This window comes from Pseudophryne corroboree, chromosome 3 (genome assembly GCF_028390025.1).
Source record: "Pseudophryne corroboree isolate aPseCor3 chromosome 3, aPseCor3.hap2, whole genome shotgun sequence".
NCBI classification, from domain to species: domain Eukaryota; kingdom Metazoa; phylum Chordata; class Amphibia; order Anura; family Myobatrachidae; genus Pseudophryne; species Pseudophryne corroboree.
In genome coordinates, this window is record NC_086446.1 from 548,888,797 (window position 1) to 548,914,252 (window position 25,456).

The 25,456-nt window shown below is 47.2% G+C and overlaps 2 protein-coding genes and 1 pseudogene across 13 annotated transcripts in view; 1 reads left to right on the top strand and 2 right to left on the bottom strand.

Annotated features, from left to right (window-relative positions):
- MBTD1 (mbt domain containing 1) overlaps nucleotides 1-7,301 on the bottom strand; it is a 178,721-nt gene extending 171,420 nt beyond the window's left edge. For 2 of the 8 annotated variants that reach the window (XM_063961247.1, XM_063961252.1), the window contains exons 1-5: nucleotides 7,105-7,290; nucleotides 3,729-3,951; nucleotides 3,406-3,542; nucleotides 2,978-3,092; nucleotides 2,798-2,880 (exon numbers count right to left, since the gene is read on the bottom strand). In XM_063961247.1, the coding sequence (XP_063817317.1) occupies nucleotides 2,798-2,880; nucleotides 2,978-3,092; nucleotides 3,406-3,542; nucleotides 3,729-3,951; nucleotides 7,105-7,125 (579 nt within the window). In that variant the 5' untranslated portion in view covers nucleotides 7,126-7,290. Of the gene's footprint in view, nucleotides 1-2,797; nucleotides 2,881-2,977; nucleotides 3,093-3,405; nucleotides 3,543-3,728; nucleotides 3,952-7,104 lie in introns of all 8 variants that reach the window. The other 6 variants (XM_063961253.1, XM_063961254.1, XM_063961250.1 and 3 more) reach the window with 6 other exon arrangements.
- Nucleotides 7,302-7,331: 30 nt separating this feature from the next.
- Nucleotides 7,332-25,456, top strand: part of UTP18 (UTP18 small subunit processome component) — a 134,292-nt gene continuing 116,167 nt past the window's right edge. For 3 of the 5 annotated variants that reach the window (XM_063961256.1, XM_063961259.1, XM_063961255.1), the window contains exon 1: nucleotides 7,332-7,530. The gene's annotated coding sequence lies outside the window, so the exon portion shown is untranslated. Of the gene's footprint in view, nucleotides 7,531-7,587; nucleotides 7,698-25,456 lie in introns of those variants that run through there. The other 2 variants (XM_063961257.1, XM_063961260.1) reach the window with 1 other exon arrangement.
- LOC134897239 (5S ribosomal RNA) lies at nucleotides 23,273-23,391 on the bottom strand (annotated as a pseudogene).

The window sequence follows — 25,456 nt, forward strand, 5'->3', positions numbered from 1 at the left end:
ACTGGTTATGAACTAGGGGGAGGGGCGACCAGGAGAGAGTCTAACTCCCCATTACTGACATCAACTCTAGGGATCCCGGGCCTCATACTATTCCTAGAGCCTATGATCCCTAAGGCCTAGCGCTGGTGCACCTGAGGTGGCAGTTATGCCAGCAACTGTTTGGTAGTCTCCTTCCAAACAGTGCGGCTGTGTCCATATTCCCCTTTTAAGTGGAACCAATGCCTTATCTTCACCCTGTGCTCCGGCCACAGCCTGGTAACATCTGCTGGACCTGCTAGTATATCAGCCACAGACGCCCACCGAAACAGCACTGTACTCGCTGGTAAGCATTGTCGCGACCCGGCGGGGAGATGTTGGATCGACTCTAAGGTACGTATAAGACGCTTTTTTAGAAAGATCACTCAAGAAAACAAAAAATAGTAAGACTATAAAAATAAATTAAGAACGCTTAGGGCTGCTTAAAACCAGCAGCCGTCTGACCATGGTCCGGCTCCTGCCGCACCAAACAAAAACTGATTTGCCTGAGCCGGGGATATATGGACGGGCCCGTTGCATTCTGGGAGCCCGAAAAGCTTTGACCGACTGGTGCAAATCCACTGTCTCTTCATCATATCCCAATGTTATCCTGTGGACCCTGCTGGAGAAATATTAAATAATGAGCATCTAAACTGGTATTTAGAAGTCACTACGGCTTTATCGCAGATCTAGTAGTTCCAGCAATTCTTTATAAATTAGCAGTAGTTGTCTCTGATTTATTGTAGTCATAGTTACACACTCCATCATGCGACACTTTTATACCAAGTCACGTGACCAGGAGAAACTGCAAACACACTTGGAGGGCAGCAGCTAACATAGCCCTAAACTAATCTGTGCTACAAATACACCAATATAGAAGTTACTTAACTGGATACTGCATGGTCAATGGGCAACCCTGTGCAAATATTGTAGCTTGTACATGCCATAGTCAGGATTGTAATATCTATATCTGTAGTTTCCAAACGAAAACTATCCTCATATACATTGTTCAACGTGATGGTAAAAACACAGCCTCCAGTGGAAACATTATAGAACACATCTCTGCTAGAAATAAGCATGTATCGCTATTCAGTTCTTTAGGCTAGCATCCCATGTACACTATTCTATCAAAGAATAATTAATCCGATAATATCACCTTCCTTCACTGCTACGTGCCTATGTTCTCTGCACCAAGATACAAAAAGGGCGTTGCTAGTTAATAAAAGCCTTCCCTGCACTGCTACTAGACTGGGATATCCTGCACTGTGCAATGTAAGTCAGGCTCTCTTGTGTTATGTAAGAGGCTCAAGCTACAGGTTCAAGGCTACATTATTTTTTTTTATGCAGGTGATCCTGTAAACCTTTGTACATCAGGATTCCCGATTACACACTTCCACTCTCTATTGCAGGGGTGGGGAACCTCCGGCCCGCAGGCCTTATCCGGCCCGGGGAAGCATCTTGACCGGCCCAGAGGCAGCCGCCGAGTGTAAAGCCGTTTGCGGCGCACGGCTTCCTGGAAGATGTAGTTTTCTCTACACTGTGCACTGTATTCAATGTACAGTGTGAGTAAACTACATCTCCCATGATGTAGTGCGCGGCAGACGGCTCAGAGAGGTATGAGGCAGCTGTGTAAAGCCGTCCCCGGTGCATGGCTTCCTGGGAGATGTAGTTTTCTCACACTGTGCACTGTATTCAGTGTACATTGTGAGAGAACTACATCTCCCTTGATGCCGCAGCTGCCCTTCCTATGGGCCATTTGCTCCGTGCCCGTCTCCAGCATTGCAGGTAGCAGCGCAGCCACCTTGAGGGAAGACCGGTGCATACTCAGGAGCCGCCGGTAAGAATACATACAGTGCAAGGGGGAGGGAGTGTAACTGTTAGCGTTAGTGTGGTACAGAGCAGGGGAGGGAGTGCGAGTGTCAGTGTGTGGTACAGGGCATGGGAGGGAGTGTGAGTGTCAGTGTGTTACAGGGCATGGGAGGGAGTGTGAGTGTCAGTGTGTTACAGGGCATGGGAGGGAGTGTGAGTGTCAGTGTGTTACAGGGCATGGGAGGGAGTGTGAGTGTCAGTGTGTTGCAGGGGAGGGTGTGTTGGGGTCAGTGTGTGGTACAGTGCAGGGAGAGGGAATGTGAGTGGAGTGTCAGTGTGGTTCAACGCAGGGGAAGGGAGTGTGAGTGGAATCAGTGAGTGAGGGGTATTTCTGTGGGCAAGAAGTTTGAATGTAGAAAATACTCTTGCTTTGAGAAGGGGATTTAATGCCACGCCTACTTTCCTAGGAGAGTGTGTGCATGGGGGTGGGGGGCGATTAAAAAATGGCCCGTGAATGATGTCGAAAAAATCCAAATGGCCCTTGGCATGAAAAAGGTTCCCCACCCCTGCTCTATTGGATGCCACTACTTGTTACTATGTTGAGCTACCTTAGTCACTGAAACTCTTGCCAAACATGTCCCAAACAACTGTCCTACAACAAACTACAATGATTGCCTGATGCATGCATGCTACCCATAATTATACGCAACCACGGCAGTCCAGCATTTTTAAACATGGCCGTGACAGTTTATTTTTTTAACTCACAAGCCTCTCCAACTACATACATACAAACTATATGAAAGCCCATGCTTTCCATATGCTTCCTATTTCCACATTTACTAGTTGTATTGTATACTACGGATTACAGCCTTTTAATTAAAGTTTTAAATACGCAAATTAATGATGTACCGCTTACTCCGAGTGTGTAAGTCATTAGAAAGTACTATACAAAATTGTACAGGACAATACTTACATGTTTGAAGCAACTAACTGGAGCAGCCACCTGGTTATTGCTAGTGATGTAGTTGCCCCATTTAAATCCCTCTGCTGTAATAGCTAGAGAAAGAACAAAAAGAAATAAAAAGTTGATGAAATGAACTCTGAGCTCACTGGTGGGTTCATGGGTCGGGCAAAATAAGAGAATGGTCTTTACCAGTTTTACTTAAGGACTGGTTCTTCAAGGTAGCTTGGTACTGTGCATAAGCTGCTAACTTTGCAACTAATGGCTGTTTCTGGAGAACCTTTGCCTTTTTGGAGGGAGGTCTACCCTAAAGGACAAAGATCAAGAGTTAACATTTTAAAGTAATACCATTCAAGTTGAATATTCACAACAACTGAAGCACAAAAATAAAAATAACAGCAAATGCTAGAATTTAAAAAAAAAAGTTTAAACTTGTTTACTGAAGTCTTTTTTTCTAGTCTGTGTATCTTTACCTATAGAAGCTATCATGGGTGAGAGGCCTGCATGCCATTACCACATAGCAGAGCTTACCTTTCAGAGATAAAACACTGAATTTAAGACAGTCAGTCCTATGGTACTAAAAACAAGTGAATGTGAAAATTCTGACGGTTTTAACTTACTACCTGTAGTCGCGCCATGATGCTTGCCTTCTTAGAATTTGAGGAATAGCTTCGAGAGCAAGAAACACTACAGAATCGCTTTGTTTTAGAGTAGAAAGCATCTCTGACTCCAACCATTCCACACATTTCACATGTAGCTAGAAGAAAAGAAAGATCTGCATAACAATTCTAAACCTGAGACATCATGTAAGACAAAAAAAAAAAAAAGCATTAAGTGAAAGAGTCTCACACAAACACACTTGAAGTTTCTTCTATGATGTGTGATTGTAGGTTAACTTTTTTTCTTTAGAATAGATTAGAAGTATGTGAGAGCAAGGACTTACCCATGCCAGATTTCCCATCTGGGTAAGTATACACCTGCCCATTATTTTTAATAATGGGGAGACTGGATTGTAAAGGGGCAACTTCCTCTTCACTCTCATCAGAGCTGGAGCTACTGCTGCTGTCCTCACTGCAAGTATCATACCCGTCAAACATTCCGAATGAGTCCCGTCTTTTCCGCACAGAACGTGAAGAATGGTCAGCCTGCCAGGAGACATAAGAAGTCTGCAACTCACAATTAAGACAACTGACACCACTAACCAGAGATTTTTGTTTGTTTGTTTTTAAGTCAATCATATAAAAACCATGATAAAATGAATATTCACTTTCTATGAGTTGAGAGAGACTTTTTTCTATAAGATAGGGAGCAAACTGTAACAATCAGCAACAGCCTATTAGTCAAGAACTTTGCATACTGCAACATATCTAGAATCATGTCACTTGATGAAATGTCTGACAACTAATGGGTAGTTTAAAACTGCATGTCATGTAAATACATACTGTAATTAAATGAACATGGTCCATTATAAATGTTTAATTAAAAGGCAGAGTCTGTTTACCAGCTAATTACATAACACTTTCATCTATGAAGGATTGCACCATGTGTCTTTTATACAGTCAATCAAAATATGCTGAACATACAGATAAGAAATCAAGTATACCACAGAATATATGTGCCAGATTCTAGCATCAGATGTATTCCTGTGCAGACCACACCATATGAAAGATAATGCACTGACAAAATGCAAGAGGTTACTTAAAACAGAAACTTACCCCGTTTTAAGGTGACCATATTATCTCTTACCTGGGACGCTCATGGATTACACAGGTTCTGTGGCTGGCTGACTTCAAGCCTACATTGCAGCTGGTTTTAATCAGCCACAGAACCTGTACAATCCATGAGCGTCCCAGGTAAAAGGGATAATATGGTCAGCCTACCTGGTTGTAAAGACATAAACAAGTGCAAAAGTATGGAAAAAACTAGCAACAGACCTACATGACATTATCCCTGGTGCAAAACAGCTTTTCATTATCATAACTTAGTTCTAACTGGTCTTAGCTGGTACTAATTAGATAGGCAGGTACTAATTAGCTGCATTTGTCGATACATAAATACATTTAGTTCAAATATAAATAAAGCAAACAAGATCGATGTTCTATCTCCCCTGTATGTAATACTGTTCCTATTACAATGTATCAATGCATGGCTGACTAATGCAACATTCTTTTAAAAGCAGCAATGTATGTGTCATATGTAGAGAAGATACACACAAAAGGAGTCTGCCAGCGCAGGTTCATGCAGCAAGGTTACAACTCAAGAACTGCTGTTACAGAGCACACACTAATGCATAGACATAACATGAAGCGTGCAGTAGTATCACATGGTAAGGTAAGCTGCTCTGCCATTGACAGGTCTAGCCATTACATATGGCCAGTGCATACACAGCAATGTCCGCACACAACTTACACACCAAGTTACATCACAAGAGTGCACAATCTTTTAGGTGGTGGTGTTGGGTGAGGGCAAGATATAATTTCATTTTGGCACCCCTATATTCCTGAATGTTGCCCCCTCAGGGGCTGCTGGGCTTACCAGCCACACCACCTACCTCAGGGCTTGACAAATTTTTCTAAATCTAGGAGCCAGGATTAAAGTGTAGAACACAGAGCAATCCCGCTCCCCCCAAAACCCTAACTAACTGAATACCACCCCACTGCAGCCACATTAGTGAGCAGCTTCCCACCCACCAGGCAAACCACCCCCACAGAACTAAGGGGGTACCCCCTGGCACACCAGCCCTTTGCATCCACACTGCAGTGCAGCTACCCCCTAGGCAAACAACAGCCCCCAAACCCCCCCCCCTCCCTTCCTACCCCACGACCACATTAATGAATTAATGAGCCGCTAACCCACACAGATAAGGAGATACCCCCAGGCAAACAACCACTCCATAGTCTCACCCCAGAAAAACAATACCTCCTACCCTGTGGCCACATCACTACCTCTCTGAAGCCGCAATCCCTGGCCATGCATAGACCCTCTTATTGGAGATCTCTGTGCAGCCAGAGTTGTGAGACAGCAGTCAGCGCCACAATACAGGCATGCCTCCACAAATCTCCACTGGGGCTGAAGAGGATCTGTTTCCTCCATCCAAAATCTGGTAGCCAGGTAGCAAAATCTAGGGCTCATGGCCACCTCACCCATGGGCTTTGTCAAGCCCTGACCTACCGAATGATAGAGACAGCTATCTCTATATACATGCACTCACATGTTCACACATTTATGTAAACAGCATAGAGGACACTATGGGGAATGATGATGATGATGATGATTGCAGTGTATAGAAGAAAAATACTAGATATAAGGGCGCATTTACCATTTGAGGTTTCGACCCGATAAATAGGATTTCTTATTGCCTCTATTCGGGTAATAAGAAATTAAGGGGCAGATTTATTAAGCTCGGTGAAGTGATAAAGTGGAAGGTGATAAAGGACCAGCCAATCAGCAGGTGCTGTGAGAGAAGGGGATGGGAGGACAAAGGGGAGAGGTGAGGAACACATGAAGTAGGAGGCAAGAGGGAAACAGCACTCTGGGACCTGCCCACATTAACTAACCAAACACTGTAGAGATCGGGGCTGGGTTCTGCCCTGGAGGCAGGCAGAGAAGGGCTGTGGGGAGGGAGGTGATGGGGCAGACGGAAAGAGAATTATTTCCATTCTGACACTACACGTAGGAACTGTAGATGGCAGCCATAACCCCCCCCCCCCCCCTCCACACACACACACACACACACACACACACACACACACACACACACCACAGTAATTTCACTGGCACCTCGGATTTATTTTATTTTTTGTATTTTTTTTGGTGGGTGAGGGGGCAAGAGCAACCTGCCCCTCGCCCCCCACCCCCTTTTCCAGTGCCTATGCATGAATGTATACTACAAGGTGACACTGCACAGCATGCACTACTCTGATGAGGGGAGAAGGGATCAGGACACCTTATTAATTAATCAGTCTTGCAGGGGTGTAAGAAGCAAGACTCGTCCGGGCCCCTGTGTAGCAAAGCAATGCATATACCGACCATGCAGAGAGCAATAGTAACACATGGCAAGGCAAGCTGCTCTGCTACTGACTTCCCTTGCAATTGCATACCTACTGTATACACAATGCAGTGCCTGCACACACTTTGTTACATCATGAGATTGCACACTACAGGGTGACACTGCACAGCATGCAGGGAGGAAGGGATTAGACTACATATCAGTGAATGGTGCAGACAGGCTGGGATGTAGTGAGCATGAGACAGCCAGGCCTCGGTGCAGAACAGCAATGACAACAAAAGGAGCTAAGCCTGGATCCTGCACTACTTACCAGCTCCTTGGTCTTTTCCATCAGACCTTCATGAAGACCCCGTGTGTGAGCTCCCAGCGCTGCGGCCCCGGACACACAAACGTGATCTTACCTCAGCTATGACAACAATGAACTCCTGCACAACATCAACAAAACCAGCAGCTCCTTCCTACCGCGCCTGCGCGCCCGGCTTCCTCTCATAGGCGAACGCTCCCCCCTCCCCCCAGAAACACACCCACTTCCGGCGGAAGCAGCTCTCTACTACCGTTGTAGCGGCCGAGGTGGGCGGAGCTCTCCAGTCGTATGCTGCAAGCGGTGGGTGACGCGACTGTTCACTCGCCCGCTGTGTGGGCGGAGCGTATCCGAACTCGGGAGCGGCGATTGGTGGTGTGTGCCCGGGGAGGGCGGGGCTCATAGTCTCAGGAAGCTCCACGTGTGTGTACATAGGTGAGTGCTGCTATCATGTGTGTTTCGTATTTATGCATTCGCGTCATGTGTGTGCTGTATATCCCATGTTTGCACGATCGCAACCCCTGTGGCTTCTATGTAACATGCTGAGGAAAACTTTAGTGGTTATTTTCCGCAGCCTGCGAGACCAGGATCTAGCATCTACCGTGAGACCAGCTCTGTTGCATACCGGTTGCGCACTGAGGTGTTCTAGCTCCACCAGCACTGTGCATCTCTGATCTATGGGCCCCCATATGTAATTGTTGGGCAGATGTATTAACCTGGAGAAGGCATAAGGAAGTGATAAACCAGTGATATGTGCAAGGTTGGTTCTATATCGGAGGGGCTGAAGGGACCTTGTGACGTATTGAGGGGAGGAGCTACGGGCGAACAGGGTACCCGAAAAGTACGCTCGCCACGCTTCGGGCACGGTGGCTCGCTCCGCTCCGCTTCGCTCACCTCCTAATTACTAAAGGTAATAGTTGGTGGCGTGGATAGTAGAGGAACTATCCCGCTGGCCTAGCCCCTGCCCCTTGCGTCGTAACTCCTCCCCCTTACGGAAAAGGTCCCTTAGCCCACTTGATTCTAGCATCTACCATATGTGCAAGGTGATAAAGGCACCAGCCAATCAGCTCCAATATGTAAATTAACAGGATCTGATTGGCTGGTGCCTTTATCACCTTGCACATATCACTGGTTTATCACTTCCTTATGCCTTCTCCAGGTTAATACATCTGCCCCTGTGTTACGTGGATGCTGTCAGTTGTCGCTTTCTGATTAACAATGTGACAGTCGGCTCTTATGTTCCAGCCCCAGGAGTTTGACAGTGGGAAAGGTTCATGTGCTCTGATCAGTGAGGCTACCTGCCTGGCCAGTGCCCTGATTTAACCCATAATAAACATTTTGTGGGGGCCTGTAGGTGCCTTGTTAGCCAAAGAGCAATCCTCTTGCTTTTTCACTTATTAGCCTAAAAAAAAATGTGCTGCAAAAAGTGGTGGTGGTGGGCCCTTAAGTGGAGCAGCATGTGAAAGTAGGGGACCTATTGCTGGTTTTGTTAATTCATCACAAAACTGTACTTTGGGGTAATTCAATTAAATGTGATGTAGCACTGGGACAGGGTGGCCAGAAGCACATGTAAAGTAATTGCCCCAGGCATTAAGAGGACTCCTAAGACTAGGCTTACCATACTATACATTTCAACCAGAACACTCATGAATTACATAGGTTCTATGGCTGGTTAAAACCCTGTGAAATGCAGGCTTTAATTGCCACTGAACCTATGTAATTCCTGAGAGTCGCTGTTGAAAAGGATAGCATATGAAGCCTACCTAAGTCTAATATAAGCACTTAAGGTGGGTACACATTCGATTATTGTCTAGTGTTTGCCCTTGACTCCCGAGCGGCCGGTATAGTGCGTACACATTGAACAATATTGCTAGTGATATCGTTCTGTGACGTCTCCCCGCCGCCTGCCCAAATGTGCAGTTTTGAACAATATCGTCCAAATTTGACTGCATGCACAGACGACAGAGGGGGTCGTTAATTAGGCGCTTGAGCGCACATCATTAACAATATAGTGCGTACACACTAGACGATATGCACGAAAATAGCATTAACAATATCGTTATAGTGTATATAAAAATCGCGTCTAATGTGTACCCACCTTAATGCTCCCAGACCAGTCATTTCAATAATAAATATAAAACATTCAATTATTCCTTGCTCAGAATATTAATTCTAGAAAAAAAAATCCTGTTAAACTAATACAGTTAGCTCAAAATAAATGTATTTCTCTTACGTCGTAGAGGATGCTGGGGACTCCGTAAGGACCATGGGGTATAGACGGGCTCCGCAGGAGACATGGGCACCTATAAAGAACTTTTAGTATGGGTGTGCACTGGCTCCTCCCTCTATGCCCCTCCTCCAGACCTCAGTTAGATCCTGTGCCCAGAGGAGAAGGGTGCACTGCAGAGAGCTCTCCTGAGTTTTCTGTGGAAAAAATAATTTTGTTAGGTTTTTTATTTTCAGGGAGCACTGCTGGCAACAGGCTCCCTGCATCGTGGGACTGAGGGGAGAGGAGCAGACCTACTTAAATGATAGGCTCTGCTTCTTAGGCTACTGGACATCATTAGCTCCAGAGGGAGTCGGAACACAGGTCTCACCCTGGGGTTCGTCCCGGAGCCGCGCCACCGTCCTCACAGAGCCGGAAGATAGAAGCCGGGTGAGTATGAGAAGCAAGAAGACGTCAAAGGTGGCAGAAGACTTCAGATCTTCATGAGGTAAAGCGAGCAGCGGTAAGCTGTGCGCCATTGCTCCCACACACAGACACACAGAAAGCACTGATGGGTGCAGGGCGCAGGGGGGGGGCGCCCTGGGCAGCAATAAACCTCGTTTTTTGGGCAAAAAAGGTCACATTAGGCTGCGGAGGCAGCAAAAAGATGATCCCCCGCCATTTTATTAAAATTGAAGAGGGACCGAAGCCCGCCGCTGGAGGGGGCGGAGCTTGATCCCTCAGCACTAACCAGCGCCATTTTCTCCACAGAGGCTGCAGAGAACGCTGGCTCCCCGGACTCTCCCCTGCTGAACACTTCAGAGGGTTGAAAAAGAGGAGGGGGGCACATTGGAGCGCAGTGAGTGGGAAGATTGGCATTATATAATAATATTTCTCTGACGTCCTAAGTGGATGCTGGGGACTCCGTCAGGACCATGGGGAATAGCGGCTCCGCAGGAGACAGGGCACAAAAGTAAAAGCTTTAGGATCAGGTGGTGTGCACTGGCTCCTCCCCCTATGACCCTCCTCCAAGCCTCAGTTAGGTTTTTGTGCCCGGCCGAGAAGGGTGCAATCTAGGTGGCTCTCCTAAAGAGCTGCTTAGAGTAAAAGTTTTATTAGGTTTTTTATTTTCAGTGAGTCCTGCTGGCAACAGGCTCACTGCAACGAGGGACTTAGGGGAGAAGAAGTGAACTCACCTGCGTGCAGGATGGATTGGCTTCTTAGGCTACTGGACACTAGCTACAGAGGGACAATCACAGGTACAGCCTGGATGGGTCACCGGAGCCGCGCCGCCGACCCCCTTGCAGATGCTGAAGAGAGAAGAGGTCCAGAAATCGGCGGCTGAAGACTTCTCAGTCTTCATGAGGTAGCGCACAGCACTGCAGCTGTGCGCCATTGCTCTCAGCACACTTCACACCAACGGTCACTGAGGGTGCAGGGCGCTGGGGGGGGGGGGGGGGGGGGGCCCTGGGCAGCAATGAAAATACCTATACTGGCTAAAAATACATCACATATAGCCTCTGGGGCTATATGGATGTATTTAACCCCTGCCAGGTTGTCAGAAAAACGGGAGAAGAAGCCCGCCGAAAAGGGGGCGGGGCCTATTCTCCTCAGCACACAGCGCCATTTTCCCTCACAGAACTGCTGGTGGGAAGGCTCCCAGGCTCTCCCCTGCACTGCACTACAGAAACAGGGTTAAAACAGAGAGGGGGGGCACTTATTGGCGATATGATTATATATTAAGATGCTATAAGGGGAAAACACTTATATAAAGGTTGTCCCTGTATAATTATAGCGTTTTGGTGTGTGCTGGCAAACTCTCCCTCTGTCTCCCCAAAGGGCTAGTGGGGTCCTGTCCTCTATCAGAGCATTCCCTGTGTGTGTGCTGGGTGTCGGTACGTGTGTGTCGACATGTATGAGGACGATGTTGGTGAGGAGGCGGAGCAATTGCCTGTAATGGTGATGTCACTCTCTAGGGAGTCGACACCGGAATGGATGGCGTATTTAGGGAATTACGTGATAATGTCAACACGCTGCAAGGTCGGTTGACGACATGAGACGGCCGGCAAACAAATTAGTACCTGTCCAGGCGTCTCAAACACCGTCAGGGGCTTTAAAACGCCCATTTACCTCAGTCGGTCGACACAGACAGGGACACTGACTCCAGTGTCGACGGTGAAGAAACAAACGTATTTTCCTTTAGGGCCACACGTTACATGTTAAGGGCAATGAAGGAGGTGTTACATATTTCTGATACTACAAGTACCACAAAAAAGGGTATTATGTGGGGTGTGAAAAAACTACCTGTAGTTTTTCCTGAATCAGATAAATTAAATGAAGTGTGTGATGATGCGTGGGTTTCCCCCGATAGAAAATTATTGGCGGTATACCCTTTCCCGCCAGAAGTTATGGCGCGTTGGGAAACATCCCTTAGGGTGGATAAGGCGCTCACACGCTTATCAAAACAAGTGGCGTTACCGTCTCCAGATACGGCCGCCCTCAAAGAGCCAACTGATAGGAGGCTGGAAAATATCCTAAACAGTATATACACACATACTGGTGTTGTACTGCGACCAGCGATCACCTCAGCCTGGATGGGCAGCGCTGGGGTGGCTTGGTCGGATTCCCTGACTGAAAATATTGATACCCTTGACAGGGACAGTATTTTATTGACTATAGAGCATTTAAAGGATGCATTTCTATATATGCGAGATGCACAGAGGGATATTTGCACTCTGGCATCAAGAGTAAGTGCGATGTCCATATCTGCCAGAAGATGTTTATGGACACGACAGTGGTCAGGTGATGCAGATTCCAAACGGCACATGGAAGTATTGCCGTATAAAGGGGAGGAGTTATTTGGGGTCGGTCCATCGGACCTGGTGGCCACGGCAACAGCTGGAAAATCCACCTTTTTTACCCCAAGTCACATCTCAGCAGAAAAAGACATCGTCTTTTCAGCCTCAGTCCTTTCGTCCCCATAAGGGCAAGCGGGCAAAAGGCCAGTCATATCTGCCCAGGGATAGAGGAAAGGGAAGAAGACTGCAGCAGGCAGCCCATTCCCAGGAACAGAAGCCCTCCACCGCTTCTGTCAAGTCCTCAGCATGACGCTGGGGCCGTACAAACAGGTGCGGTGGGGGGTCGTCTCAAGAGTTTCAGCACGCAGTGGGCTCACTCGCAAGTGGACCCCTGGATCCTACAAGTAGTATCCCAGGGGTACAGATTGGAAATTCGAGACGTCTCCCCCTCGCAGGTTCCTGAAGTTTGCTTTACCAACGTCTCCCTCCGACAGGGAGGCAGTATTGGAAACAATTCACAAGCTGTATTCCCAGCAGGTGATAATCAAAGTACCCCTCCTACAACAAGGAAAGGGGTATTATTCCACACTATATTGTGGTACTGAAGCCAGATGGCTCGGTGAGACCTATTCTAAATCTGAAATATTTGAACACTTACATACAAAGGTTCAAATCAAGATGGAGTCACTCAGAGCAGTGATAGCGAACCAGGAAGAAGGGGACTATATGGTGTCCCTGGACATCAGGGATGCTTACCTCCATGTCCCAATTTGCCCTTCTCACCAAGGGTACCTCAGGTTCGTGGTACAGAACTGTCACTATCAGTTTCAGACGCTGCCGTTTGGATTGTCCACGGCACCCCGGGTCTTTACCAAGGTAATGGCCGAAATGATGATTCTTCTTCAAAGAAAATGGACGATCGCCTGATAAGGGCAAGGTCCAGAGAACAGTTGGAGGTCGGAGTAGCACTATCTCAAGTAGTTCTACGACAGCACGGGTGGATTCTAAATATTCCAAAATCGCAGCTGTTTCCGACGACACGTCTACTGTTCCTAGGGATGATTCTGGACACAGTCCAGAAAAGGGTGTTTCTCCCGGAGAAGAAAGCCAGGGAGTTATCCGAGCTAGTCAGGAACCTCCTAAAACCAGGAAAAGTGTCAGTGCATCATTGCACAAGGGTCCTGGGAAAAATGGTGGCTTCTTACGAAGTGATTCCATTCGGCAGATTTCTCGCAAGAACTTTTCAGTGGGATCTGCTGGAAAAATGGTCCGGATCGCATCTTCAGATGCATCAGCGGATAACCCTGTCTCCAAGGACAAGGGTGTTTCTTCTGCGGTGGCTGCAGAGTGCTCATCTACTAAAGGACCGCAGATTCGGTATTCAGGACTGGGTCCTGGTAACCACGGATGCCAGCCTGAGAGGCTGGGGAGCAGTCACACAGGGAAAAAATTTCCAGGGAGTGTGATCAAGTCTGGAGACTTCTCTCCACATAAATATACTGGAGCTAAGGACAATTTACAATGCTCTAAGCTTAGCAAGACCTCTGCTTCAAGGTCAGCCGGTATTGATCCAGTGGGACAACATCACGGCAGTCGCCCACGTAAACAGACAGGGCGGCACAAGAAGCAGGAGGGCAATGGCAGAAACTGCAAGGATTCTTCGCTGGGCGGAAAATCATGTGATAGCACTGTCAGCAGTGTTCATTCCGGGAGTGGAAAACTGGGAAGCAAACTTCCTCAGCAGGCACGACCTCCACCCGGGAGAGTGGGGACTTCATCAAGAAGTCTTCACGCAGATTGCAAGTCGGTGGGAACTGCCACAGGTGGATATGATGGGATCCCGCCTCAACAAAAAGCTACAAGGTATTGCGCCAGGTCATGAGAATCATGTGATAGCACTGTCAGCAGTGTTCATTCCGGGAGTGGACAACTGGGAAGCAGACTTCCTCAGCAGACACGATCTGCACCCGGGAAAGTGGGGACTTCATCGGGAAGTCTTCCACATGATTGTGAACCGTTGGGAAAGACCAAAGGTGGACATGATGGCGTCCCGCCTGAACAAAAAACTGGACAGGTATTGCGCCAGGTCAAGAGACCCTCAGGCAATAGCTGTGGACGTTCTGGTAACACCGTGGGTGTACCAGTCGGTGTATGTGTTCCCTCCTCTGCTTCTCATACCCAAGGTACTGAGAATTATAAGACGTAGAGGAGTAAGAACTATACTCGTGGCTCCGGATTGGCCAAGAAGGACTTGGTACCCGGAACTTCAAGAAATGCTCACAGAGGACTCATGGCCTCTGCCGCTAAGAAGGGACTTGCTTCAGCAAGTACCATGTCTGGTGCCTCCAGTGGCACTGTGGGATCTCAACGTAGTTCTGGGATTCCTCAAATCACATTGGTTTAAACCGCTCAAATCTGTGGATTTGAAATATCTCACATGGAAAGTGACCATGCTGTTGGCCCTGGCCTTGGCCAGGCGAGTGTCAGAATTGGCGGCTTTGTCTCACAAAAGCCCATATCGGATTGTCCATTCGGACAGGGCAGAGCTGCGGTCTCGTCCCCAGTTTCTCCCTAAGGTGGTGTCAGCGTTTCACCTGAACCAGCTTATTGTGGTACCTGCGGCTACTAGGGACTTGGAGGACTCCAAGTTGCTAGATGTTGTCAGGGCCCTGAAAATATAGGTTTCCAGGACGGCTGGAGTCAGGAAAACTGGCTTGCTGTTATCCTGTATGCACCCAACAAACTGGGTGCTCTTGCTTCTAAGCAGACGATTGCTAGTTGGATGTGTAGTACAATTCAGCTTGCACATTCTGTGGCAGGCCTGCCACAGCCAAAATATGTAAATGCCCATTCCACAAGGAAGGTGGGCTCATCTTGGCGGCTGCCCGAGGTTTCTCGGCTTTACAACTTTGCCGAGCTGCTACTTGGTCAGGGGCAAACACGTTGAAAATTCTACAAATTTGATACCCTGGCTGAGGAGGACCTGGAGTTCTCTCATTCGGTGCTGCAGAGTCATCCGCACTCTCCCGCCCGTTTGGGAGCTTTGGTATAATCCCCATGGTCCTGACGGAGTCCCCAGCATCCACTTAGGACGTCAGAGAAAATAAGAATTTACTTATCGATAATTCTATTTCTCGTAGTCCGTAGTGGATGCTGGGCGCCCATCCCAAGTGCGGATTGTCTGCAATACTTGTACATAGTTATTGTTACAAAAATCGGGTTATTATTGTTGTGAGCCATCTTTTCAGAGGCTCCGCTGTTATTATGCTGTTAACTGGGTTCAGATCACAGGTTGTACAGTGTGATTGGTGTGGCTGCTATGAGTCTTACCCGGGATTCAAAATCCTTCCTTATTGTGTACGCTCGTCCGGGCACAGTATCCTAACTGAGGCTTGGAGGAGGGTCATAGGGGGAGGAGCCAGTGCACACCACCTGATCCTAAAGCTTTTACTTTTGTGCCCTGTCTCCTGCGGAGCCGCTATTCCCCATGGTCCTGACGGAGTCCCCAGCATCCACTACGGACTACGAGAAATAGAATTATCGGTAAGTAAATTCTTATTAAAAGCGCTGTCTGGATTTTCCAGTGTCAGTTTGGCGCTGGGTGTGTGCTGGCATACGCTCTCTCTGTCTCTCCTAAGGGCCTGGTTGGAGATTTGTTCCCTTATAGTTATATCCCTGTGTGTGTGGGGTGTCGGTACGTGCGTGTCGGCATGTCTGAAGCGGAAGGCTTCTCCAAGGAGGAGGTGGAGCAGATGAGTGGTGTGTCTCCGTCGGTAGTGCCGACTCAGAAATGGATGGACATGTGGCATATGTTGAATGCAAGTGTGGCATCTTTACATAAGAGGCTAGATAAAGCTGAATCCAGGGAGGCATCAGGGGGTCAATCCTCGGATTGGACCGACTCAAAGGGCCCGTCGGGGTCTCAAAAGCGTCCCTTGTCACTAATTGTGGACACAGATACTGACACGGACTCTGATTCCAGTGTCGACTATGATGAAGCTAGATGGCACCCTAAGGTGACAAAGAGTATTCAGTGTATGATTATTGCAATAAGAGATGTGTTGCATATTGCTGATGAACCCTCTGTTCCAGACACGAGGGTACACATGTTTAAGGGAAAGAAACAGATCATAAACTTTCCCCCATCTCATGAACTTAACGAGTTATTTGAAAAAGCTTGGGAGACTCCAGATAAGAGGCTGCAGATTCCCAAAATAATTAATATGGCATACCCTTTCCCTACACAGGACAGATACGTTGGGAATCCTCTCCCACTGTGGACAAGGCTTTAACACGCCTGTCCAAGAAAGTGGCGCTGCCGTCTCCAGACACAGCGGCCCTCAAGGACCCTGCGGACCGCAGGCAGGAGACTACATTAAAGTCTATTTATTCACATACTGGTGCTTTGCTCAGACCGGCAATTGCGTCGGCATGGGTATGTAGCGCAGTTGCAGCTTGGACAGATACCTTGTCGGCTGACCTTGATACCCGAGATAGGGATGCTATTTTGTTAACTCTAGCCCATATTAAAGACGCAGTCTTGTATATGAGAGACGCTCAAAGGGACATTGGGTTGCTGGGTTCCAGAGCCAATGCCATGGCTATTTCAGCGAGACGATCCTTATGGACCCGCCAATGGACGGGTGATGCGGATTCGAAAAAGCATATGGAGGTTTTACCCTATAAGGGTGACGTGTTGTTTGGGGATGGGCTCGCGGACCTGGTTTCCACAGCTACCGCGGGTAAATCTACCATTTTACCTTTTATTCCCCAACAGCAAAAGAAAACTCCACAATATCACATGCAGTCCTTTCGGTCGCAAAAGTCCAGAAGAGGTCGGGGATCCTCCTTCCTTGCCAGAGGTAAGGGTAGAGGAAAGAGAACACCTGCTTCGGCTGGTGCCCAGGAACAGAAGTCCTCCCCGGCTTCTACAAAACCCACTTCATGATGCTGGGGCTCCCCTGCGGGAGTCCGCACCAGTGGGGGCACGCCTTCGACTCTTCAGCCAGGTCTGGGTCAGGTCAGACGTGAATCCTTGGGCGTTGGAAATAGTTTCCCAAGGCTACAAACTGGAATTCGAAGAGGTGCCCCCACGCCGATTTTTCAAGTTGGCCTTACCAACTTCTACCCCAGAGCGGGATGTAGTGTTAGCTGCAATTCAAACGCTGTGTCAACAGCAAGTAATTATCAGGGTTCCCCTGAACCAACAGGGAAAAGGGTACTATTCGACCCTCTTTGTGGTCCCGAAGCCGGATGGTTCGGTCAGACCCATTTTAAATCTAAAATTCCTAAACCTGTACTTGAAAAGATTCAAATTCAAGATGGAATCGCTCCGAGCGGTAATAGCAAGCCTGGAAGGGGGGGATTTTATGGTGTCACTGGACATAAAGGATGCTTACCTTCATGTCCCCATATATCCCTCTCATCAGGAGTACCTGAGATTCGCTGTACAGGATTGTCATTACCAGTTTCAGACGTTGCCGTTTGGGCTTTCCACGGCCCCGAGGATTTTCACCAAGATAATGGCGGAAATGATGGTGGTCCTGCGCAAGCAAGGAGCCACAATTATCCCATACTTGGACGATCTCCTGATAAAGGCGAGATCAAAAGAGCAATTGCTGAGAAACGTGTCACTCTCTCTGAGAGTACTCCAGCAACACGGTTGGATTCTCAATCTACCGAAGTCACAGTTGTTTCCAACAACTCGACTAGCGTTCCTAGGTATGATACTGGACACGGAACAAAAGAAGGTTTTTCTCCCATTGGAAAAAGCCCAGGACCTCCAGAACAAGGTCAGAGACCTGCTAAAGCCAAAAAGAGTGTCAGTTCATCAATGCACTCGTGTTCTGGGGAAAATGGTGGCAGCCTACGAGGCCATCCCCTTCGGCAGGTTCCATGCAAGGACGTTTCAATAGGACCTTCTGAACAAATGGTCCGGGTCCCATCTACAATTACATCAAAAGATAACACTGTTCCCCAGGGCCAGGGTGTCTCTTCTATGGTGGCTGCAAAGTGCTCACCTCCTAGAGGGTCGCAGATTCGGCATTCAGGACTGGGTTCTGGTAACCACGGACGCGAGCCTCCGAGGATGGGGAGCAGTCACCCAAGGAAGAAATTTTCAAGGACTATGGACAAGCCAGGAGTCCTGCCTGCACATCAACGTGTTGGAATTAAGGGCGATATACCACGGCCTTCGACAAGCGGAGAGTCTTCTTCGAAACCTATCGGTGCTGATTCAATCGGACAATGTCACAGCAGTGGCTCATGTGAACCGCCAAGGCGGGACAAGGAGCAGAGTCGCGATGGCAGAAGCCACCAGGATTCTTCGCTGGGCGGAAAATCACGTAAGCGCTCTGTCAGCTGTCTTCATTCCGGGTGTGGACAACTGGGAGGCAGACTTCCTCAGCAGACACGATCTCCATCCAGGGGAGTGGGGACTTCATCAAGAAGTCTTTGCAGAGATAACGGGTCTTTGGGGAGTTCCTCAAATAGACATGATGGCGTCACGCCTCAACAAGAAGCTTCGGAGGTATTGTGCCAGGTCCCAGGACCCTCAGGCAATAGCAATAGACGCTCTGGTAACGCCATGGGTGTTCCAATCGGTCTACGTGTTTCCTCCTCTTCCTCTCATCACAAAGGTGTTGAGGATCATAAGGCGAAAAAGAGTACAGACAATACTCATTGTTCCAGACTGGCCTCGAAGGGCCTGGTACTCAGATCTTCAAGAGATGCTCACAGAAGATCCTTGGCCTCTTCCTCTAAGGGAGGACCTGTTGCAGCAGGGGCCCTGCATGTTCCAAGACTTAGCGCGGTTACGTTTGACGGCATGGCGGTTGAACACCGGATCCTAGCTGAGAAGGGTATTCCGGAAGAGGTCATACCTACTCTAATAAAGGCTAGGAAAAAGGTGACGGCAAAACATTATCACCGTATCTGGCGGAAATATGTCTCTTGGTGTGAAACCAAGAATGCTACTACGGAAGATTTCCATTTGGGTCGTTTTCTCCACTTCCTACAGACAGGAGTGGATATGGGTCTAAAATTAGGCTCTGTTAAGGTACAGATTTCGTCTCTGTCGATATTCTTTCAGAATGAATTGGCTTCTCTTCCAGCAGTCCAGACTTTTGTAAAGGGAGTGCTACACATCCAGCCTCCTTTTGTGCCCCCAGTGGCACCATGGGACCTGAACGTGGTGTTGCAGTTCCTAAAATCACACTGGTTTGAACCCCTTAACACGGTTGAGTTGAAACTTCTCACCTGGAAGGTGGTCATGTTATTGGCCTTGGCATCTGCAAGGCGGGTGTCAGAATTAGCGGCCTTGTCTCACAAGAGCCCCTACTTGATTTTTCATGTTGATAGAGCGGAATTGAGGACGCGTCCTCAATTTTCACCTAAGGTGGTTTCTTCATTCCATATAAACCAACCTATTGTGGTGCCTGTGGCTACGAGTGACTTGGAGGATTCCAGGTCCCTGGATGTAGTCAGGGCCTTAAAGATTTATGTAGCCAGGACGGCTAGAATTAGGAAAACAGAGGCTCTGTTTGTTCTGTATGCAGCCAACAAGATTGGCGCGCCTGCTTCAAAGCAGACTATTGCTCGCTGGATCTGTAACACGATTCAGCAGGCGTATGTTACGGCTGGATTGCCGTTACCACATTCAGTAAAGGCCCATTCCACTAGGAAGGTGGGCTCTTCTTGGGCGGCTGCCCGAGGCGTCTCGGCATTACAGCTTTGCCGAGCAGCGACTTGGTCGGGGTCAAACACTTTTGCTAAATTCTACAAGTTTGATACCCTGGCTGATGAGGACCTAGCATTTGCTCAGTCGGTGTTGCAGAGTTATTCCGCACGCTCCCGCCCGATTGGGAGCTTTGGTATGAACCCCATGGTCCTTACGGAGTCCCCAGCATCCTCTAGGACGTAAGAGAAAATAAGATTTTAAACCTACCGGTAAATCTATTTCTTCTAGTCCGTAGAGGATGGTGGGCGCCCGTCCCAGTGCGGAAAATCTGCAAGACTTGTATATGGTTATTGCTTACATAAGGGTTATGTTACAGTTGGAATCGGTCTTGGACCGTTGCTGTTGTTTGTTCATACTGTTAACTGGTTATGTGTATTCCAGGTTATATGGTATGATTGGTGTGGGCTGGTATGAATCTTGCCCTTAGATTTACAAAATCCTTTCCTCGTATTGTCCATCTCCTCTGGGCACAGTTCTCTAGCTGAGGTCTGGAGGAGGGGCATAGAGGGAGGAGCCAGTGCACACCCATACTAAAATTTCTTTATAGGTGCCCATGTCTCCTGCGGAGCCCTTCTATACCCCATGGTCCTTACGGAGTCCCCAGCATCCTCTACGGACTAGGAGAAATAGATTTACCAATCTTATTTTTTTTTATGATTTTACTTATTGTGATATGTTCTTCAGAGCCCCTCAGTCATATACTTTATATGCCAGGCTCAGAGTCCCCCCCTCAGTCATGCCCCTGTATATGTCAACCCCAGAGCCTACTTGTTGGTCAACATAGAGATACGTTTTCATAAAGTTCATAACTCATTTTATTATTTTTTCACCACAAAAACATTTACGGGCATTGCTGACATCCTACTGGGGAAGGACTGCTACACAAACTTCCTCACTTGCTCTAAGGATGGCCGTCCTTGGGTTATCCATTGATGGATAACCTTGATGGTGTAAAACCATCTGTAAGGGAACCATCAATACCCACTGATGGTCACCCCTGCATCAGAGGTGGTAGAGCAATTTAAACATGCTTGGTATAGGCATATAAATATCCTTACAAAGAAACAAAGAATTAAGGTTCAAAAAGGGTTGAGATTACCTAAAGGATAAAAAAAAGGGGCAGACTAGATGGGCCAAGTGGTTCTTATCTGCTGTCAAATTCTATGTTTCTATTACTGTTAAATGAGCTGCGGGTGTCAGGGGCAGAGCTAAGTTCTGGGTCCCTACTTGTGGAGAAAAATAAATAAATAACTCCGTATTATTGATGTCGGGAAACCACCTGGTTCTCCTCCATCAATGGTGAGAGTATTCACAATTGGTCATAGACCATCGATGATTTATAATTATCGATGGTCGATAGCCACCCCTAACCTGCTGTAGCCAGAATGATGTTTGCTACCTATGCTTGATGGGGTGCTCTTTTAATGGCAGTTGGACTACTGCTGCTTGCTAGCAGCCATCCTGTGACATTTCAGGGTACTGTGTTCTCTCGTTGAAGCCAGCTGTCTTCAGCCTGAGCCCCCAAAACCTTGACAGCCTAGGACTTGCTTTTTTAGGTACAGTCATGAGTGAGCCAACAGTTGTGCTCTGTCTGACTACTATGAGTCCTTCTGTGGCACAGACTGGAGGCGGGACAGCAGGAAGGCTGGCCCATCAGTGAAGTTGCCACATAACATCAAGTGGGATTTGTCATCATATTCCTCCACCGGACAGAGCTGCCCGGGGGAATCCAAGTGTCACTGGCCTAGACTGAGGGTGTTGTGGACTCGGGGATTCTTCCGATGGTTGGGAAGAGGAACAACTACTGAGCCGGAACAGGGGTGGCCTAATATAGGATTTCCTCATACAGGACACTGACAGTAAGGTTTGGTGAAATATTGAAGAGCTTTATTGTAGGAAAAGAACAACTTAAAGACATATATCATAAAGGAACTTATGAGGGAATGTCCAGACCCATTGAAGGGTTTTGTGAGCAATATTAGAGATGCTGGTGACTGAAGGAACTGTGGGTGATGTCTAGAAGTCACTGATAACTTAAAGAACTTGTAAATGGTGGTTAAAGACACAGATGGTTAAAGAACTTGTGAGCGGAGGTTAAGACACTGGTGATTTGAAGAACTTAAGTGCAGAGGTTTAGGACGCTGATGATTTGTAGAAGTTAAGTGCAGTGGTTTAAGACGCTGTTGATTTGTAGAACTTGAGAGCGGTGACTGAGACGCTGATGATGTGAAGAACTGAAGTGCAGGGGTTTAAGACGCTGTTGATTTGTAGAACTTGAGAACGGTGACTGAGATGCTGATGATGTGAAGAACTGAAGTGTAGGGGTTTAAGACGCTGTTGATTTGTAGAACTTGAGAACGGTGACTGAGATGCTGATGATGTGAAGAACTAAAGTGCAGTGGTTTAAGACACTGGTGATTCGTAGAACTTGAGAACGGTGATTTAGGGCCCGCAGTCCACGCTGATTCCTAGGAGCACTGGTGACTGGACCGCAGAGAGATACACCGGCCGCTGAATTCACTGGAACCGGTGCAGCGAACTGGCACCTGGAAATGCCGGAGACACTGGAGTACAACTTCAGAGAACCTTGCCGGGAACAAGAGCGCTGGCATCCACGTCAGGGAAAGACGATACTCAGGCGCTAAGGGCTCTGTCCGGCGTCTGACTTTGAATCGCCCGCCACCGCTGGGTTGGCGGAGCAGTCTGATGACGTCACCTGCCCCGCGTCCACGTGATGCCGGGTGTCATGGCGGCGCCCATGCCCTGGAGAACCGCCGGGAGCCGCGCCAGCCAGACGCCGGAGCCCGTGGCCCACCGAAGGTGGAGGCCGCAACACAGACCAGCAGACAAGCAGCGGTAAGCGCGGCGAACGCCGCCTCTGGCGTGTGACACCAAGACAGCAGCTAGATTGAATCAGAATGCTCATTTGGCCACCCAGTCCTCCTCTTACATGAAGTAACTGTAACACAGTAGAGAAAGGCGCTCTTGGGTTTCAAAGGTACAAAAGGATGTTGTATGCATAGAACAAAAGGGAGAGAAGAAGACTCTTTTGTGGGTGCACTCTTGTATGTTTAAGAGGTCTCAGAAGAGACAATAAGTAAAAATTATAAATGAATTTTTAAATATAACTTTTATTAACAACAATTGATAAAATAGTAGAGTTTACTGTCAAAAATTGGAGGTAGGGGTGGGGGGAAGGGTAGGGGGGAGTTGGGGAAAAGAAAGGGGGGAACACAGAACGAATTAATTACAGTGTAAATACTGAATATTGTTCTGGAATGCCTGGGTGCGATAATAACAGCTGGAGACCCTGAAAATTGAAGCGTTTTTATTCTCTCATGAGCGATGATGAGGAGACAGATGGGATGATTAAAGATGGAATGAGCAAGATGAATCTGCTGTCAGTGTTAGACGCTGAGCAAAACCGTCCAGGAATTTCTACTAAACTGAGTATTCCTCGAGAGTCTCCCACTCGAGTACTGACCCAGCCCTACACTGCTTAGCTTCCAAGATCGGAAGGATTCGGGCGTTACCAGTGTGGTATGATAGTAGAAAAAATATTTGATATCGAGGGCTCGAGAATCACTGATGAGAGTTCACGAAAATGGAGAAATAAGAGAAAAGAAAAGACAAGAGAATGGGTAGAGGAGGAAAATAGGGGATCTGCTGCCACCGTTAGACCGGGATAATTACCCCTGAATCAGTGGTGAGAGTCCTGAAGATAGTATAAAGTGAGGAAAAGGAAACGATACTGATAGGTAAAATTTTTTTGAGATTGGTTGATAGACAATGGGCTGCTTGATTGCAGGATGCTGATAGTACCTATGATAAAGGTACTAGGTGTGATACAGAGCAATTTGTACACAATTAGCAGTCAAATAAATTGATTAGACCCATACATCACCATCAATTTGCTACTATCAGATTATTACAATTATACCAAAATGGTATCAGGTGGAAAAAGAAGGAGAAAATGAACAACAATTTCTTATTTGTGTTCCGCTGTATGCAGAGCTGCAGAAATACTATATAATATGATTGCAAGATGCTGATAGTACCTATGATAAAGGTACTTGGTGTGATAAGGAGCAATTTGTACACAATTAGCAGATAATTAAGTTGATTGAAACCATGCATCACCATCAATTTGATGCTGACAGATTATTGCACATTGTACCAGAATGGTATCAGGTGAAAAGAGAAAGAGATAATGAACAACAGTTGATTATACAGAGCTGCAGCAGTGCTATATAATACGCAGTATAGAGGATAGTGATAAATTGCTCAGCCAAATGATTAGATCAATATTAATGACTGAAAATAAAGGTTTAAACAGTATCCTATGTGGTATTAAGCCGCTAAATGCCGACTATCTGTAAAACGGGTACTTGCAAAAAACAGCTTGATGAATGCTATTATCAAATATAAATATGCAAAAAGATGCTGAGATTGAGCAGATATTACCCGGAATTGTATGGAACGATCAGTCACTAATATGAGCAGGATACTTTCTGAGTACGGAATGTCCGTGTCAAAGTCCAGGCAAATTGAAGATGCAGGATACACTGGTTCTCAGGAGCTGAGCAGTTCGTTTATAGCCGCACTGCCGATCAAAGTACCTGATGTATTGTGGAGACGTGGTCAGGTTGGCTGAGGAGAAGAGAGACACAATGTTCCTGGTCCCATCGCGGCAGTATCTAGCGGCGGAGGGTTGATGCAGCGGCTGCTGGGGAAAGAGCGGCTCGTGGTTCAGGATGTCCGGAATCAGCTGTCACACCCAGGCAGTGGGGGTAGGGAACGGAAAACTAGTTTCACCCGTTCACCGGGCTTGATCACTTCCTGTTCCCAGAGGGGATAGTGCAGGCTTTATCTTGCAAGGGAGCTGGTCGTTGTCCAATCAAAAGGGAGGCGTGTCCTGCGTTTGTAAATTGCTGCACAGGTGGAACGGTTGTTCTGTTTAGTATTGGTTCCCTATTATGCTTGCAATTAGTGGCCCATTGCACAAAAGGAAAAAACAGAGAATATGTGTGAGAAATATACAAGGTTATTAGATGAAAAATGAGCATCTTGCTTATTATATAAGTGGACATAGTGAAAAAATGGAAATAAAAATAAAATGGGGAAAATTAGCAAAAAAGAATAAAAATGAATGAAAATAATAATAAAATTGAAGCTTTCACAAATTGTTTATGAAATATTTAGATGATAAGAATAGATTAAATTTAAGTATAATAAATGATAATTGCTGGAAAAATATGTTAGGACAGCATATCTTGTCTGGAGTTATAAACAAACACGTTGTAAACATTGCATGAGGATATTCATAAATATTATTTATGTTATTTAGGATTAATAATGCAAGTGACGTCGATGGAAGTGGTGGGAATGATTGTGAGAAAGGATGGTATGGAAAGGGATGGGGAGTGAGGTGGAAAGGAATGGGGGGGATGGAGTGGGGGGGGGGGGAAAGGGGGGGAGAGAGGGGGAAGGGGGGAGGGGGTTTAAGATTGTGGGGTGTTGGGGTGTTGTGGTTTGCAGTGTGGTGGGAATGTGTGTGTGGTGTCGAAGGTGATGATCCTGTGTGGGCGAGAAGTATAATGATATGGTGAGATGAGGAAG